This window comes from Triturus cristatus, unplaced genomic scaffold (genome assembly GCF_964204655.1).
Source record: "Triturus cristatus unplaced genomic scaffold, aTriCri1.1 SCAFFOLD_189, whole genome shotgun sequence".
Lineage (NCBI taxonomy): Eukaryota > Metazoa > Chordata > Amphibia > Caudata > Salamandridae > Triturus > Triturus cristatus.
Window position 1 is genome coordinate 209,689 of NW_028187520.1, and position 17,438 is coordinate 227,126.

The following is a 17,438-nucleotide window of genomic DNA, read 5'->3' on the forward strand; positions in this document are numbered from 1 at the left end:
CATGACACATAGACAGCATGTGCGTGCCACGAACCCCTGTCCTGCGAGAACCCAAACAACCACAGGCACAAGACAAACCACTGAGCCATAGCACCTGGTCCAACAGAAAAAGGGGGGCAAGAACCAACCGCCGAGACAGGGAGCATGAAGAGGAGGGAGCGGCACAGCCGCAGACCCGAACACGACAGGGAGAGTCCAAAAAGGACCCCAAAACCCACAGCACCCGGAAGACCCAGGCAGGCCCCCAACCGGGAACAAACCAGGCCCGACCCTGCACAACCGCAGAAAGCAGACCAGGCCATGCGAAACCAGGGCGGAAAGGTACGAAAGAACCGAGGGTACAGAGCGGATACCACCGGCAAGCCGAAAGCCAACCGAGCCCCGTGCCCCAAACAGACAGAGGGGGCCGAGAAACCCACACGCACCTAGGCGCAACAGCCGGAAAAACCCAGAAGCCCACAGCCGCCCCCACAGAGAGGGGCAGCCAAACGCCAAAACCCAAACCCCAGAGCCCGCTATAGCAGGGCAGGACCGCAACGGCCAGAAGGAGGAGGAACCAGCAAAAGAACCCGACATAGCAGGGCCCCCACCCGGGATCCCTGAACCAACCGGGGCAGAGCAGTAGAAGTGGGAAGAGAGGGAATGCAACACATCGCCAGCGTGCAGGAAGGACGACAGCGAAGCAAAAAGACAAATCGCCTACAACCTCCACCGCCCGCACCCGAAGGGAAGGCGGGCGGCGCATCCCACCCCCACATAGCCACAGCGACAGAGACAGATCCAGAGGAGAAACAGAGGCGCCCGAAGCGGACGCAACAGAACACCAAGCCACCAGGCCAACGGCACACAACAACGCACCCAACGGGGCGACAAGTCCCGCATGGCACAGTAGCCAAGAGAGGGAAAAACAGAACCGGAAGAGGAAGAGGCAAGCACTCAGCCAGCACCCCCAACCACCAGGACAGAACACGCATACCGGAAAAGTGAAGCAAAGCCTCAAAGCAGAGAATCGAAATACTGCCAACCCATGAAACTGTGACAGCGATATGCAGGACTCGAACCCAAGTCCTGAGATAGCCTCGATAACCAGAGGCACAAAACCAACCAAAGAGCCAAAGGTCCTGGTTCATGGAATCCGAGAAGCCCCAGAAGCAGGACAAAACAACTGCATACATGGAACGCTTCACGAACTTGCGTGTCATCCTAGAGCAGGGGCCATGCAAATCTTCCCTGTATCGATCCAAATATAGTATATCTGCTGCCGAAGCGAGCACTTTTCACAGCCCCGGCATGGGTGTTCAGTCATACCCTGCCCCTTCACCAGCCACAGAAGGAACACAAAAAAGTGAGACGACCGGCGTCTCAGAGCAGCAGGAGCGGACAGCGTACATCAAACACCACCACAAAAGAAGAGCCAGAAAGAGTAGCCAACATATGACACTCAGACAGCGAGTGCGGGAATCGAACCCCTGGCCTGCGAGAGCCCCAAAACCAGAGGCACAGCGCAAGAAAGGCAGCAAACGCACGACAACACAGAACATTACGCATGTGCAGTGACCGAGTAGGACACCAGAGGCACCGAGGCCTCACAGAACCTGCGTATTCGGAAAGCGCACGTTCACCACTACAGGAATGCTGGCGCTGAATAACAGATGTTTAGGTGATACCCAACTCAAAGGTACTCATTTCATCGACCCTAGACAGAAGAAAGGACCGAGCGGACCCGCCGGGAACTGAACCCGTGACCCGTGACCAAGACCAAGGAGGGATGCAAGCGAGGACGGAGTGGGGAGGAGGGACCTGGCAACGAGCGCCGCGCAAAAGCCGCCAAAACAGCGGGCTGAATCAAGTCCAGAAAGGACTGCAGGGCAATCGCGTCAGGAGGAGCCTGGGAGGGCAGGACATCACCATCACGGACATCCCCACCATCCAGTACGCCCAGACCGCACGGAGCAAGCTAAGACACACCAGGAATAGCGAGACAATACGAAAGAAAACCCTCGGCGCCCAAAAAGGCAAGGAAGGCGGGAGAAACACCCGGCGGGACACGCCCCCAACGAAGCCCCGTCCCCGGGACAACGAGCCGGCCCACAGCCGCGAGGATCAACAGCGCGCAGCCAGCAACGCCCCCGACCCCGGAGCGCTCCCATGCCGGAAGAGTGTACCTGGACGCAGGTAAGCATGCGTCTCCCAAGGCCGCCCGGCGCATAACTCCTCGCGCCAGAGCCGCACAGAGGCCCACAGTCGGACCGAGCCCCGCAGAGCCGCCGCCACCCCCAACGCCACGAGGGGCAGGCGGGCAGGCGAATACGCGGCTCGGGCAGGAGTCGTCAACAGGGTCTGAGAAATGTAAAGCACCCGCCCGCAACTCTCGGAAGTCAAAGCTCCGTACAGCTGTCGCCCGCAGATACGAAAGGCGGGCGGCGAAGGGAATGCCACATACAAGGGAACCAGAAAGACCGGCCCCCACGCAAACCCCCCCCCCCTTACCTGAAAACCCACGGCTCGCTAAGGCAGAGCCTCACCGGAACAAGCACAGCAACCGCCACACACACCGGGGGTAACAAGTAGGGGAATCAAAACAAGGTCCATGCCCCTAGGGTCCGCTAGAGCAGGACCTCCAACCCTGGACCCACGCACCTGCTACAGCAGGCACCACTCACCTGATGCGCTCTGGAGAGAGTGCAGAACAAAAAAACCAGGCTGATGGGTTGGGCCGGCCCGCCTCTTATAGGGGTCATAGGTGTAATGGGGCGGCCATATTGGGAAGGGATGGGAGGCATGGGATGCTGACTTTTTGCTTTGGAGGGTTCTGTTGTGGAGCTCAAGCTCACTGTGTTAGTCATGTGGCGAGGAAGACTAACGAGGAGGTAATGTGCGTCTGAATAAACAAGCATCTGGTGCACAATGCAGAACCGGGGCTAGGCCTCTGCTGCTGCTTGTAGACGAAGCAACCATTGCAGTCAGGTCTGACCAAGCAGCTCCCAGCCTCTTCGTGGGGTGGAAAACCACTGAGGAAGCAATCTTCTGTGTGTGAACCCCGCAGTCTCTGCACATGAGGTGCCTGCCCTCACAGTGTAACCCGAGGCTCCGGGGCAGACAGCTGTGAAGGTACCGCAGTCTGATGTGTTGTGTGTCTGCTTCGCAGCGCTGGAAGCAGCAGGAAGGTAAGGTTCGAGCACTGCTAGTGCAGGTGTCAGTGCTTGATTCAACTAGAGATTTTAGGGTTTTAATAAGTAGACAGGCAGGGCTGGCCTTCTTAAGGAGGGTTGTCTGAGCAGCTTTCTGTAGTTTTTAACTAACTGGGGAGGACAGGCGCCGAGAGCCCCGTAACTACCATGTTTATGATATTTGGTCCAGGTTCCCAATGAGAGAGAGGGCGCAGGAATGTAAACTATGGCCATGTCTGAACTGGGGTGGCAGAGTGGGCTAAAGAACGGTGATGGATCAAACCCAGATCTGTTGACTGGGTGTGAGTGTTTGATTGGTTCTGATGCTCCGTCCATCACCACCCCCTTTTGTACCAGAATGTAAACTAGCAACAGCCCATGAGGGTGCGAGTCCAGCCGGAGGACTGAGGCCTACTCCAGATTGGAAGCCCCGGCAGGCCCGAGGAACACCTGGGCAGGATCGCATGAGGGAGCAAGTCCAGAGGAACACCTGGACAGGACCACATGATGGAGCGAGTCCAGTCAGAGGACTGAGGCCTACTCCAGATCCGAAGCCCCGGCGGGACCGAAGAACACCTGGGCAGGACAGTGTGATGGAGCGAGCCCAGCCAGAGGGCTGAGGCCTACTCCAGATCCGAAGCCCTGGCGGGGCCGAGGAACACTTGGGCAGGATCATGTGATGGAGAGAGTCCAGCCAGAGGGCTGAGTGCTAATCCAGATCTGAAGCCCCGGCAGGCCCGAGGAACACCTGGGAGGACCATGTGAAGGAGCGAGTCCAGCCAGAGGACTGAGGCGTACTCCAGATCTGAAGCCCCAGCGGGAGCGAAGAACACCTAGGCAGGATCTCGTGATGGAGCGAGTCCAGCCAGAGGACTGAGGCCTACTCCAGATCCAATGCTCCCGCGGGACCAAAGAACACCTGGGCAGGAATACGTTATGGAGCAAGCCCAGCCAGAGGGCGGAGGCCTACTCCAGATCCAAAGCCCCGGCGGGACTGAGGAACATCTGGACACGATCACACGATGAAGCAAGCCCAGCCAGAATGCGGAGGCCTACTCCAGATCTGAAAACCCAGCAGGACTGAAGAACACCTGGGAGGACCATGTGATGGAGCGAGCCCAGCCAGAGGGCTGAGGCCTACTCCAGATCCGAAGCCCCGGAGGGACTGAAGAACACCTGGACTGGATAGCGTGATGGAGCGAGTCTAGCCAGAGGACTGAGGCCTCCGCTAGATCCAAAGCCCTGGTGGGACCAAAGAACACCTGGGCGGGACCACGTGATGGAGCGAGCCAAGCCAGAGGGCGGAGGCCTACTCCAGATTCGAAGCCCCGGTGGAACCAAATAACACCTGGGCAGGACCACATGATGGAGCGAGCCCAGCCAGTGGACTGAGGCTTACTCCAGATCTGAAAACCCGGCAGGACTGAACAACACCTGGGCAGGACCATGTGATGTTGTGCGCCCACCCAGAGGGATGAGGCCTACTCCAGATCCGAAGCCCCGGCGAGGCCGAGGAAAACCTGGGCAGGACCACGTGATGGAGCGAGTCCAGAGGTACACCTGGGCATGATCACCTGATGGAGAGAGTCCAAACAGAGGGCTGAGTCCTACTCCAGATCCGAAGCCCCGGCGGGGCTGAGGAACAACTGGGCAGGACTATGTGATGGAGCGAGTCCAGCTAGAGGGCTGAGGCCACCTCTAGATCCGAAGCTAAGGTGGGGCTTCGGAAAGGAAATAAAGGGAAAAGGACAGCAAAACTGTGACAACGGGGAAAGCAGCGGTGAAAAAGGTAAGACTGAGATAAAGAAACTGGAAGAAGGGGTGTTAGAATTAATGATAAGCAGCGTTGGTATTTTGGCAGCTCCGACGGAGGGGTCAATTTTCGAGCCCCTGCATTTGTTTACAAATCAAGCACTGGAGTCTGGCGTAGAATAAAGAGCCACAAGTGATGTAGCAGGCCCTCAGAACAAAGTGTGCAGGAGCCTTCCCTTCCTCTTATAAATGATTAAGTCTTAGCAGCAAAGTGAAGAATTGCTGGCATTGTTGTGCGTTATGAAAACTTCCATCCAGGCGTTCAATATTTGGCAAACTGCATTGTACTGCACAATGTTCGATCCACTCTTGTTCTGTGGTGTGGAATCAAAGGCCCCTGAAGATGGAGTAAGAAGTGAAAAGGAGTTGGCGCGCTGTAGCACCAGTTCGCTCAGACGCCAACATGCATCAGGATAGCTGCAGAGGGTAAATACAGAGACTCGCAAGGTGAAATCTGACCGCCATTCTTGGCGCAGCCAGTGCTTGTATCTCTGGACACATCTTTCTAGGTTTTTGTCCTTTATCAGGAGAGAGCTACAGAGTGGTTTGAGAGAGGGAAGAGGGCTCAAATGCTACTTATACTCTGGCAGGTGAAGAAGCACCCAGAGAGCAGGCGCATCCACACAAGCTTGTTACCCTGATAACTCCAGGAGGGCCTACCTGTCAAGGGTGGGGGAGTGGGGGGGAGGGACACTGCAGGCATAACTGCACCGGTTCACCCGTCAAGGGGGAGGGGGGACACTGCGGGCATAAATGCACCGGTTCACCGCTGTCAAGGGGAAGGGGGGGCACTGCCAGGCATAACTGCACCGGTTTACCCCTGTCAAGGGGAGGGGGGACACAGCGGGTATAACTGCACCGGTTCACCGCTGTCAAGGGAGAGGGGGGGACACTGCCAGGCATAACTGCGTCGGTTCTCCCCTGTCAAGGGGGGAGGGGGGGACACTGCGAGGCATAACTTCACCGGTTCACCTCTGTCAAGGGGAGGGGGAAAAACTGCAGGCATAACTGCACCGGTTCACCCCTGTCAAGGGGGAGGGAGGACACTGCAGGCATAACTGCACCGGTTCACCCCTGTCAAGGGGGAGGGAGGACACTGCAGGCATAACTGCACCGGTTCACCCCAGTCAAGGCGGAGGACACTGCGGGCATAACTGCACCGGTTCACCCCTGTCAAGGGGAGGGGGGGGGGGGGGAGGACACTGCCAGGCATAACTGCACCGGTTCACCCCTGTCAAGGCGGAGGACACTGCGGGCATAACTGCACCAGTTCACCGCTGCCAAGGGGGAGGGGAGAAACTGCACTGCACCGGTTCACCCCTGTTAAGGGGGAGAGGGTGATAGAGCAAGGACTCGTATAAAAGAGACTTGCTCGAATGCAATCTTCTCAGATAACTCGTAATAATTGTGTTTGTAAATAATAATAATCCATCAAAAATTCGTACATTTAAGCTTAGGGGAAGCTTGCCTATGTGTCGTACTAACAAGTAACTCGAGAGTGACTAAAAATGCCTGCTAACGCGGGAATCTTTACTGCGCATGCATCAACTACATCTACGTAGTAATGACGTACCTATTCTTTGGAGGGAAATCTTTGCAGCTACACAATCGCTTTCAAAATGGCGCTCGGAACTCATATGTTAATGCGCATGCTTATGCTGAAACTAGACCCTGCAAAATTTGATAAAATGCTAATGCGAAAGATTTATGTAAGTAAAGGCGGTTAGAGTAGAGATAGGTGGTATACAGTGAAATTGTTTTAATTTGAATTTAATATGTCTCTTTCTGACTTCTTTATTAGTTCGTATTTTGGGCCTCAAAGAATGTCAGATGTCCATACCCCACGTGTCCTTCGCACATGCGTAATTGTAACCCGGCAGGGACCATGACGATTGAATTTGAAACTCATCCAAGGCCACGACCTCTATTTGTCCTGGGAACAGAATCATCTTCCTGACTGATGAATGAAGTTATTAAATTGTATCATTTTGATCAATAAAAATGTGAAATCGGGTGGGAAATAAAGCATGGGAAAGTAAATTAAGGGGCAGGAACACAGAACAATGAGCTTAAAGAAAAATATTAAACTTAGCATGGTGTGATGATCATCTCCCCTTTTCCTGTCCAATCAGAGTTAGAAATTTCATAAATTCGAAACATTTAGGGGTGGTACATGCCATTAGAAAGGTATAATTGAGGTAGTTTAGTTAGTTAGACACACACAGCGAGACGGAGAACACTGAGAGACCGAGATGCTGTCCGAGAATTTAAAGAATACTAAAGAAGATCCATTTACAGACTTAGAACTTTGAGCCAATTAATTAGAAGAACATCATGGAAGAATCGAGGAGGCACATAATAGAAGAAGATTGCGGAAGAATCGAGGAGGAAGATAGTGTCAGAGAGGGTTGCGACGCAGGCATCGTATCTAGAAGAGGTCATCTATCCTGTCCCTAAATCCTGTCCTGAGCCTTTGTCACCTGATCTGTCCCAGGGGACCCTTTCCAATTCCTTGGCCATGGGGTTGGTTTTCACACCATTCTAGGTAACTATAATTCTGTGTAGTATGTCATTGTGCTGCTCTCTCTGTTTTCTCTCTATTCAGGTTATGTCATCGTAATAACTTTGTTTAAAGATTATTCTATTTACATTTTATTCCCTTTCTCTCCTTGGAGAAAACGGTGTTCTAACTGTATTTTGGTTCTTGGCTCACATGAATTAACTAGATAAACATTTAAAAACTCTCCTGAGTCTGTGGTTATTTAAAGAAGGTTTATTCTACGTATATGTTACCTATACAGTTAATTAAAAGATCCATTGACCAGAGGAAAGTACATTCGGTCGGAAAGGTTTGGTAAGAAATGGTTAAGATGAATTCATCTTACAGGTATTAGTATAACAAATTGACCCCCAGCGGTATCTACTAGCCTACGTGAAGGAGTGTGTGTTTATGGGCCCAGGTGAGTATATATTTGAGTACCTGAGGTTAGTAACCCGTTGGATCAATTCACCCCTGTCAAGGGGGAGGGGGGACACTGCCAGGCATAACTGCACCGGTTCACACCTATCAAGGGGGAGGGGGGACACTGCCAGGCATAACTGCACCGGTTCACCCCTGTCAAGGGCGAGGGGGGACACTGCGGGCATAACTGCACCGGTTCACCCCTGTCAAGGGGAGGGGGGACACTGCGGGCATAACTGCACCGGTTCACCCCTATCAAGAGGGAGGGGGGACACTGCCAGGCATAACTGCACCGGTTCACCCCTGTCAAGGGCGAGGGGGGACACTGCGGGCATAACTGCACCGGTTCACTCCTGTCAAGGGCGAGAGGGGGACACTGCGGGCATAACTGCACCGGTTCACCCCTATCAAGAGGGAGGGGGGACACTGCCAGGCATAACTGCACCGGTTCACCCCTGTCAAGGGCGAGGGGGGACACTGCGGGCATAACTGCACCGGTTCACTCCTATCAAGGGCGAGGGGGGACACTGCGGGCATAACTGCACCGGTTCACCCCTATCAAGAGGGAGGGGGGACACTGCCAGGCATAACTGCACCGGTTCACCCCTGTCAAGGGGAGGGGGGACACTGCGGGCATAACTGCACCGGTTCACCCCTATCAAGAGGGAGGGGGGACACTGCGGGCATAACTGCACCGGTTCACCCCTGTCAAGGGCGAGAGGGGGACACTGCGGGCATAACTGCACCGGTTCACCCCTATCAAGAGGGAGGGGGGACACTGCCAGGCATAACTGCACCGGTTCACCCCTGTCAAGGGGAGGGGGGACACTGCGGGCATAACTGCACCGGTTCACCCCTATCAAGAGGGAGGGGGGACACTGCGGGCATAACTGCACCGGTTCACCCCTGTCAAGGGCGAGGGGGGACACTGCGGGCATAACTGCACCGGTTCACCCCTATCAAGAGGGAGGGGGGACACTGCCAGGCATAACTGCACCGGTTCACCCCTGTCAAGGGCGAGGGGGGACACTGCCAGGCATAACTGCACCGGTTCACTCCTGTCAAGGGCGAGGGGGGGACACTGCGGGCATAACTGCACCGGTTCACCCCTATCAAGAGGGAGGGGGGACACTGCCAGGCATAACTGCACCGGTTCACAATCATTATAGCAGATGCTCTACAGGACACAGACGTTTTAATTTAACTCACAGGTTGAAGGGCACGTGTTCGTGTATATTTATCCACCAGCAGCACAGAATACCAGGGTGCTTGACATCCTTCTCAGTGCACCTCAGGTGAAGTCCCGCCCCAGGGCACAGATGCCTCCCGCTGGCTGCCATAGCAGCCCCTTCCCCTGTGTGAATCATGCTGACAGCCTGCACGTTGTTTTCCCACAGCGGAAACTTCTGCTGATTCAAGCAGCACTAGTTCCCTTTAAAGAATATGGGCTGAATTAAAAAGCAAGGCTTCTCACTTGGGAATACAATCAAAGGGGTGATGGTCTGCCCTTCCGTCTTTGTCGCCAATCACAGGGGTCGCAAAGAGCGAAAGTAACATTCACTAGGCAGAGCGTTCTGCAGTCTCCTGTGTCCGCAGATTCGGAGAAGAGATCTATAGGTGCAGCGGTGGCATTGAAAAATTAAAGACTGCTCACAAAACGTTTGTTTCCACTTTGTGGCCAGTGGTTTAGTACATCTGGTCCCTGGTTTCAAACTGCAGTACAACTGTCGCCGAGGTTATCTGATTCTGCTCAGTAACCGGACTCAAGAAGACCTGTCAGGGTATCTATCCCTTGTGTCACTCGCAGACCGGAGACCTTCAGACCATCTGTGAGAGAGGGGTGGAGGTTACAACCAGCGAGAGACACAAGCCATGCTGAAGAGTGACCAGTGAGGACTGGTACCAGAGCTGCCGATGCAAAGCTCAGTGGCGCCCCCAGTGAAGAGGGGAGGAAGCTGCTGGCTTCAGTTATAGAGAATGAGTACTCTGAGCCTAAGAATCCATGTACAATGCATGTGGCACGTGCGTTGTGGCAGTGTCGAGTACTCTGCATACTCAGTAGATGGTTTGCTTCCGGACATGCTGGTCTGTAGTACTTCAGAGAGTCGGCCTCCTATTGGTGCCTTGGCGCTCAGTTGTATTTACATGTTAACTCGCTCACCTATACATTCCAAGAAGGGAGTGAAGGAAATCAGGAGTGAATGAAAGAAGGAGGAATAGGAGGAAATACGACAGGAAATAAACAAATGAGCAAGAGAGACCGACAGAGAGATGAGAGAGACCGACAGAGAGGCGAGAGATAGAGATGTGTGCGTGTTGCAGCATGGCGAAGAAGGCATGCTGTGGGCCAGAACTGAGGGGAATGATGAGACGCGTGAGTAGCTCTCACTGTGGGAAAGGCTGTGCTTGTCCGTGGAGTCCGCAGTGTGTGAGGGGTGTAGTGAAAGGATTAGACGTCCGGCCTCTCTCAGGTCAGGTGCTGTACCTGGCTCTGGCATCCGTCTCCTCAGGATCCGCACACCCACGGCCGCGTGCTCCCCCTCTCCCATCAGTCCTTCTGTGCACCTCCTTCACGTTCAGACTCTCCTGCAAGTCTCTGCTGGACGTACCCATGGAGGCCCAAGGGTTGGGGCCAATGGCGGCAGCAGGGAAGGGCATCTGTACCAGGGGCCGAACAGCTGTCCCTGGCGCGAGGGACATTGGGACTGGGGGCAGCCTGTTCTCGAAGTGTGATGGGGTCATCAACCTCGGCTGACCTAGAATAGCAAAAGAGAAACAGACACAAGTGAGGTAGACCAAAGAGCAAGAGTGAGGCTACAGTCTACAGATTATCTATCCAGCAAGAATTCCACTCAACACCTGCACAGAATAATTTAAAGTCAACCTCTGACCACCCTTAAGATAACATCCCCACCACAAACCTACTTCCAGAAAGGTCAAAAGCCACACCCCCTGCCACATATCGGACCCACAAAAGAGACGTTTCTTGAACCCGATCCAGTGAATGCAACCCTATATGCTCCCTTAAAACAACCATTTTCCCAGTAACACCCCCTTGGAAGCGTAAAAAGCCAACATCTCAAGGCATTAATTAGACACACAAGAGACCTCCCTTAGCCCAGATCCTTCAAATGACACCCTCTAAGCCTCCCTTGAGGCACGGGCTCTCCCCGAGACACCCTTTTACTCAGAAAAATTAATCATACATTGAATCTCCCTCTTCAAAGATACCAGATCCACCAAAAACCTGCTGACTTTAAATACCCATTAAAACAGGGGTTCATCTCATCTGCCATATATATGCACTCTCTCACTGAGTGAAGTCTCACTATGCAGAAAGGGGTTTCACTCTAGTCTATCAGACTGCAGGATAGCATCACACGTGGAAATGACGGCTTACCTTATTATGTACCATGGGTTTGACCTAATCGTTCAACCTCACACCTCTGAAGGCCATGAAACTTCGGTATATTAGTGCTATAGAAATAACTGTTAACAGAACATTTCAGCTGCAGATTTTGAACTGAGAAGCGTTACCTGCTGGCTTTGGAGGTTCCAGTTTCTCCTCAGTTTTCCTGCTCTCGTCCATCGTGGTCTGGTTTGGCCTTAGAAGACATAGAAAACAACAGCGTTTGGATGCTTGTATTCCACACTTGCGAGCAGGAGTGTCGGATTGTAACCAATAGTATATGTGTCCCATCTCAGTCTGTGACGAGTTATTCACCTCATCCCCGCGCTCTTGTGACTAACGACCATTTTCTTTTAATTAAACGTTTGAGATGGGTTGCTCTTAGAACTGGGAGAGATGGAATCACATCTCTGAAGCAAGGTAGAGCCTACACTGATTAAAGGAATGACCAGCTTGAGAGTGAGTGAGTGCTGCATACATCATCTGCACACCGCACTGGAACCCCTGGGCACAGATCCCCCGGATCTGGCATCTCATCTGAACCCCACGCATTCCAAAGGAGACCACAACATTAACACGTGGAGTTTTCTTTCAGCCCTCGCAGTTCTCGCCTCTGTTCTCCATCTTCCACGCCTCCTTGCTTACCTGCATCTACTGACCTGTAGGAAATACAGGACTTTACTTAGTGAAAACATAATATGCCGCCATGAGTTCAGTCAGTGTCTTACTCAATGCAACCTCGAGGAAGCGCAGAGCAGACCGCTCGCAACGAAACCCTGTTGAAACCCTTTTCATTCTTTAAACCACAATATACCAAAAAGCGACACAAAATACAAAACTGCGACAAAGGCCCATTATTTGAACCAAAGACCCTTCTTTTTGCATTTTTTATTGTTTATAAACGTAATTTTCAATAGTAGGGGATGAGAAAATACCTGGCACGATCAAATAAGAGGGGTACCACAAAGCCACATCAACTAAAGGATGCACAGCTGCACGGCTTCTGCTTCCCTTTGAATATTTTTACAGCACTAATCTTGGGTCACCGTCAATCGTTCTTCAACTCCTAGAGATCTGTTACTGAGAGCTGCTGCCTGAATGATCATGAATACATGACCAAACAGCAAGATGTTCTAGAATTAGGAGCAGGGTCAGTTTAACAGCTGCAGAATATTTTGAATTTAGCCTCCCTTCCAGACACTAGGCCAGAGAGACTCCTGAATGGAGGAGGCACAGAGAGTACTGCTGCTACAACAGCCTCAAGAGTTTTATATGGGTCCACAACAAAGAGGTACAATCACAGGCTTTGCAATCACGAAATGACTTTTCTTTATATACAGAAGCTCTTAACGAGTCTTAAAATTCTCTGGTTTGTAAAATGACTTTTCTGGTCCTTTCCATTTCATATATATTTATTTGATTGATTTATTTGAAGCTTTTGTATAGCGCGAACAAGACCCTTACGGGTATTAGAGCGCTTCACGGGGCAAATATAGGGGACAGACGTATACAAAAAAAAAAAAGTACTATAGGTTATGTTAATACAGAAGTGGTAACTATTACAGACTAGTAAATATATACACAGCTGTATAAATAGGTCAAGTGAATTTGGCCAAGAGAATCAATTTCACTTCTTTTTTTAAAGATGCAGCGGACGGGTTCTGTCTCGTTTAGGGGGGAAGGCATTCCAATTCCTGGGACACATTTCTGAGAAGGATCGGTTGTATGTTTTCATCTAGGTAAATCGTTGTGGTTTCAGTAGAAGATTATAGGCACTCCTGGTTGTTCTCTTGCCACCAGAGAGCACCAATTTCTCCGCTAGGTATCTCGGGGTTTTGTGATGCAATGCCTTGTGTGTCATACAGGCGATTTTCAAGTGGAGTCTGTGTGTTCTTACTCGGACCCTGGGCAAGTGGACCCTCATCCCAAGGAATCTTGTACCTGGACCTAATTGTTGTATCTGCCTTCACTGTTTGCCGGACCCGCTTCGCGGGTCCCGCTTCACGGGACAAATCAGCGGAGTACCTGTAGTTCGTACGGCAGCTGGGGATGTTTGTGGCAGTACAGCAGGGCTGCGAGCGTTACTGCAGGGACTCCATCTCCCAGGAGTCCCTGCCTGGCCAATAGCTGACACCTGGCCCGCTCTCCCTGCAAGCCACGCCCCCAGCGCACCGGCTGCATTTAAGAACACCTTCTTTTCCCGGTGCTGGTGGGACTCTGTGTGTTCTTACTCGGACCCTGGGCAAGTGGACCCTCATCCCAAGGAATATTGTACCTGGACCTAATTGTTGTATCTGCCTTCACTGTTCGCCGGACCCGCTTCGCGGGTCCCGCTTCATGGGACAAATCAGCGGAGTACCTGTAGTTCGTACGGCAGCTGGGGAGGTTTGTGGCAGTACAGCAGGGCTGCAAGCGTTACTGCAGGGACCCCATCTCCCAGGAGTCCCTGCCTGGCCAATAGCTGACACCTGGCCCGCTCTCCCTGCAAGCCACGCCCCCAGCGTATACGTACTTAATCACACTCACGTCCGCGAACGCGGAGCGAAGCCCGGGCAAAGGGCGGGCAGTCTGTGGCAGTCCGGGGCTGTCCAGGGCCGGGTCGGGCCACCCCCCTGACAACATCACTGGTATCTTTAGACGCATAGGGTTTTTTTTATATTATTATTAATATCTGGTTACCACTATAGCCTGGGTTAATGTCCACCCGCTCAGGGAAGAGCCTCAGGAGAGGAGGTGAGGGTGGAGCCAGCTGTATTATAGGCACTATGGACCAGTTTATCACACAGGTAGCTGCTGTCATAGAGAAGGAGATTGTAATGACAGAGCGGCGTCTCTCCCAAGAACTTCCTCTGTCGAAACGGTCCTCATTGGGTTCCCTGGCCCTTGTTACCTCGCCTGTATGTAGTTCAGATCCCCTCTCAATTACATCCCCTCCACTGGAGCTTTTACGGGTTGCATCTCTGAGGGCCAGTATAGATAGTTTGGAGAGCTTGGCAGCCATATCTATTCCCCCTCCCGTTGACAGCAGTAGTTCTGACCCATGTTCCAGTGAATTCCCTGTCCTAACAACTCGCCCTATCATTCCTACTACCCAAGTTCATATCCCTCAGCCACCTGTCTTACCACTAACGGTATCCAAGAATGTAACTTGTACTAAAAGGAAAAGGATTGCTAGCCCACGTAAAGGCAGCTTCCCAAAACTTTATAAGAGACCAAGGAAGTATGGTGCAAGGGGAACAGGAACTAAAACGGGTGAGGGGTTGGGCACGAAAAAGCCCGGGATGGAAAAGGGGGGAGATCATTCAGGTCATATGATTGAGGAAGCATGTGTAGATCCAACATCAGACTGTCATTTAGTCCCATCTAATGTCTCTGTAACAATTACACAATTTTAAGATCTGATGACAACATTATTGTCCCAGATTATGGAGAGAGTAAAAGGGTTGGGAGAGAGGTTGGATAGATTTGAACAGGCAACCTTGGATAATTTCTTCTCTCTGAAAACCCTTATCAAACTGCACTCTAAAATTAGGGAGGATGGACAGGGAGGGGATAGTGGCACCCGGTTGTTCCCTGCATCCACACAGGATACACCAACTGCCTCTAATACAGCAAACACTGTAAATATGTTGGCTGTGGCTAATGCACCTGCTGCACAGGCTGCGGATACCTCAGGTAGTACTAGTCATTCAGGCCTAGCACAACCGAGTGTACCTAAGCCTCTTAAAGTCTCGGTAAAGAAGCCTATCCGGGCTGAGCTGCCGGGCAGGAAGGGACCACCTAAATATAAGGGAACCTCGAATGGGACTGCCAAAGGCAATGGTCCCGATCAAGCCCACTCGACCAGAACTTGTATTAACCTCCCCAGAGAAACCCAGCCACAAGAATCTTCCCCTATAGCGGCTCCAACTTTTCCACCGGTGAATTTGCCCCCCCGAGTGCCACCCGTATGTCGCCATACTTACCAACGTACCCACTTTGAAGGATGATCATTATGAATCCCACCAGGCTTTAAAAAGTAAATCCATGCACTGGTTAAAGACCAATAGACCTCTTCCTAGGGGTCTAGATGGGTTGATCCTTGGAGTGAGAAGGGTAGGGTGGGTAGGATATGGTCGTAAGCACCTAGAAGGAGACTGTGTGGTGGTAAACTTCAAAGACAAAAGGGTTGCTCAAACTATTTGCAATCAAGAGTATGTAATTGGGGGGGCAAGCATTGGTGTAGTAGATTTAACCTATTTTTACCCTAGGACTGCAGCAAATAATAATGGTTTACATTCTGGCGGGGGTTGGAGCAATAACCCTATTTATCCTGAGAATCCTGTCATCCCTCAATTATTCCAACCGGCAGTCTGGCCCGGGTCTTATGGGGGGCCGTCGGGATATTGAACCGACACTTGCCATAGGGTGGCCTTCAGGGACCAAAGCCCAGGTGATGTTCCTGTGCCAAACGAGTCGGGTAAAAGCAATGCCTTTCTTCCCTCTCAGTTAGACAAAGCCACTACCCTACCTCAGGACATTAACTCGCTTGCAGGAAGACTAAGTGGGGGCAGTAGATCAAGTATTATTGATCTGATGGAGGGGACACTAAACACCGAGCCCCGCAGGGAGTCGGTTGTGGCGGATCCAGACTTGAAGATGTTTAGCTGGAACGTCGCGGGTATCTCAAGGAAGCTGGGACTACCAGACTGGAATGCGCTTGTGGAGGGCTACTCCATTTGCATTTTTCAAGAAACATGGTGCAGGGAGCCCTGCCACAAGGTAGGATATTCGACATATTTTGTTCCCGCTGTCCCCCCTGTTTCAGGGAAGGGACGCCTTTCGGGCGGTCTCCTCATTTGGGTTGATGTCGCTCTCGATTGTCAGGTGGTTCAGCACCCCACCAACTCTCCCGATCTCCTTAATATTACTATAAAGGGTGCACGGGGTGGCCTCCTCCTGGACATCTTCAACATCTACGCCAGAGGCACGAAGGGTGGTATACTATCGGCCACAATATCCCTATTAGAAGGTCTGCTCAGGCAGCGCCCCAATAAATCTCGCATCTTGGTGGCAGGAGACCTGAATTGTACGTTCGAGCCTTTGGGCCTGGACGATACATTGGGAAGTGGTGAGGAGGACTCCAGGAGGGGGATTCCTGCCCTAGCGCAGCCTCCCATCAAGAGGTGGACCCAAGTGGCGGTACAGGTTAATTCCCTCAACATGGAATTTGACCTTAGGGCTGTTAATGGGAGGTCCAAGTGTGACCTAGTGGGTGCTCATACCTATAATAGGACAAATCATACGTCTAGAATAGATTATATTCTTCTTGACGCAAGTCTATGGAGCATCCTGAAGGATATGGAGATCATACCGACAACTGAGAGTGATCATAATCTCCTCTCATTCGCCCTCTTTCAACAGTGGTTAACTGATAAGGGGGGATTACCATCTTATATAGTTCCAAACCCCCACAAAGTTTTCCCATCCAATTGTGGTAGACGGCTGAAGTGGGCTAAGCTTATCATGTCCGAAGAGAAAGTGGCAGATATAGGGGCACTCCTGGCTGCAGCACAGTGCAAATTGGAGTCGCCGACCCGTTCGCCTGAGGAGACCACGCTGACCTTCTGCGACTTAACTAGGGCGCTGAGCAACCTATTTATTCTCCCTAGCATGGCTCCTCGTGCTAACAATAGGAAGTTGCTGTCCAAAACGCAGGGTTGGTTTACAAAAAAATGCAGAGTCAAGAAAAAAGCGCTGGTAGAGGCTGTTAAAGCTAAATCCCAGGTTGCAATTAGGCTCGCAAGGAAAGATTACTCCCAGACTTTAAAAGTAGCAAAAATAGAGGGGGAGGAGAAGTTCTGGGAGGACCTCTTGGCTGCAAGGTTGGACAGGAATGCTGGGGGATTTTGGAGTTTGGTAAGATCCAGGGATAGGCCTGTTGACACATTGCTGACATGTAATATCACAGCTCAGAATTGGTTTAGCCACTTCTTGTCCCTTTATACCCCTGCCGAGGGGGTCCTTAATGACTCCTTTGCTCTGGTGGTCGAGGCAGTGGACACCGAGGCTGATCCCTTTACTGACAGAGAAGTGGAGCTTGTAA

At 52.0% G+C, this 17,438-nt stretch overlaps 1 protein-coding gene and 1 non-coding gene across 5 annotated transcripts in view; both read right to left on the reverse strand.

Moving 5' to 3' along the window:
• The window catches only part of LOC146771112 (coiled-coil alpha-helical rod protein 1-like), a 186,337-nt gene that overhangs the window by 135,901 nt on the left and 32,998 nt on the right, over nt 1–17,438 (reverse strand). For all 4 annotated transcript variants that reach the window (XM_085640341.1, XM_085640343.1, XM_085640342.1 and 1 more), the window contains exons 2-3: nt 11,482–11,549; nt 10,430–10,700 (exon numbers count right to left, since the gene is read on the reverse strand). In XM_085640341.1, the coding sequence (XP_085496467.1) occupies nt 10,430–10,700; nt 11,482–11,533 (323 nt within the window). In that variant the 5' untranslated portion in view covers nt 11,534–11,549. The remainder of the gene's footprint in view (nt 1–10,429; nt 10,701–11,481; nt 11,550–17,438) is intronic.
• Nucleotides 1,168–1,274, reverse strand: LOC146771113 (U6 spliceosomal RNA). The gene has a single exon (XR_014975223.1). It is a non-coding gene; the product is annotated as a U6 spliceosomal RNA (small nuclear RNA).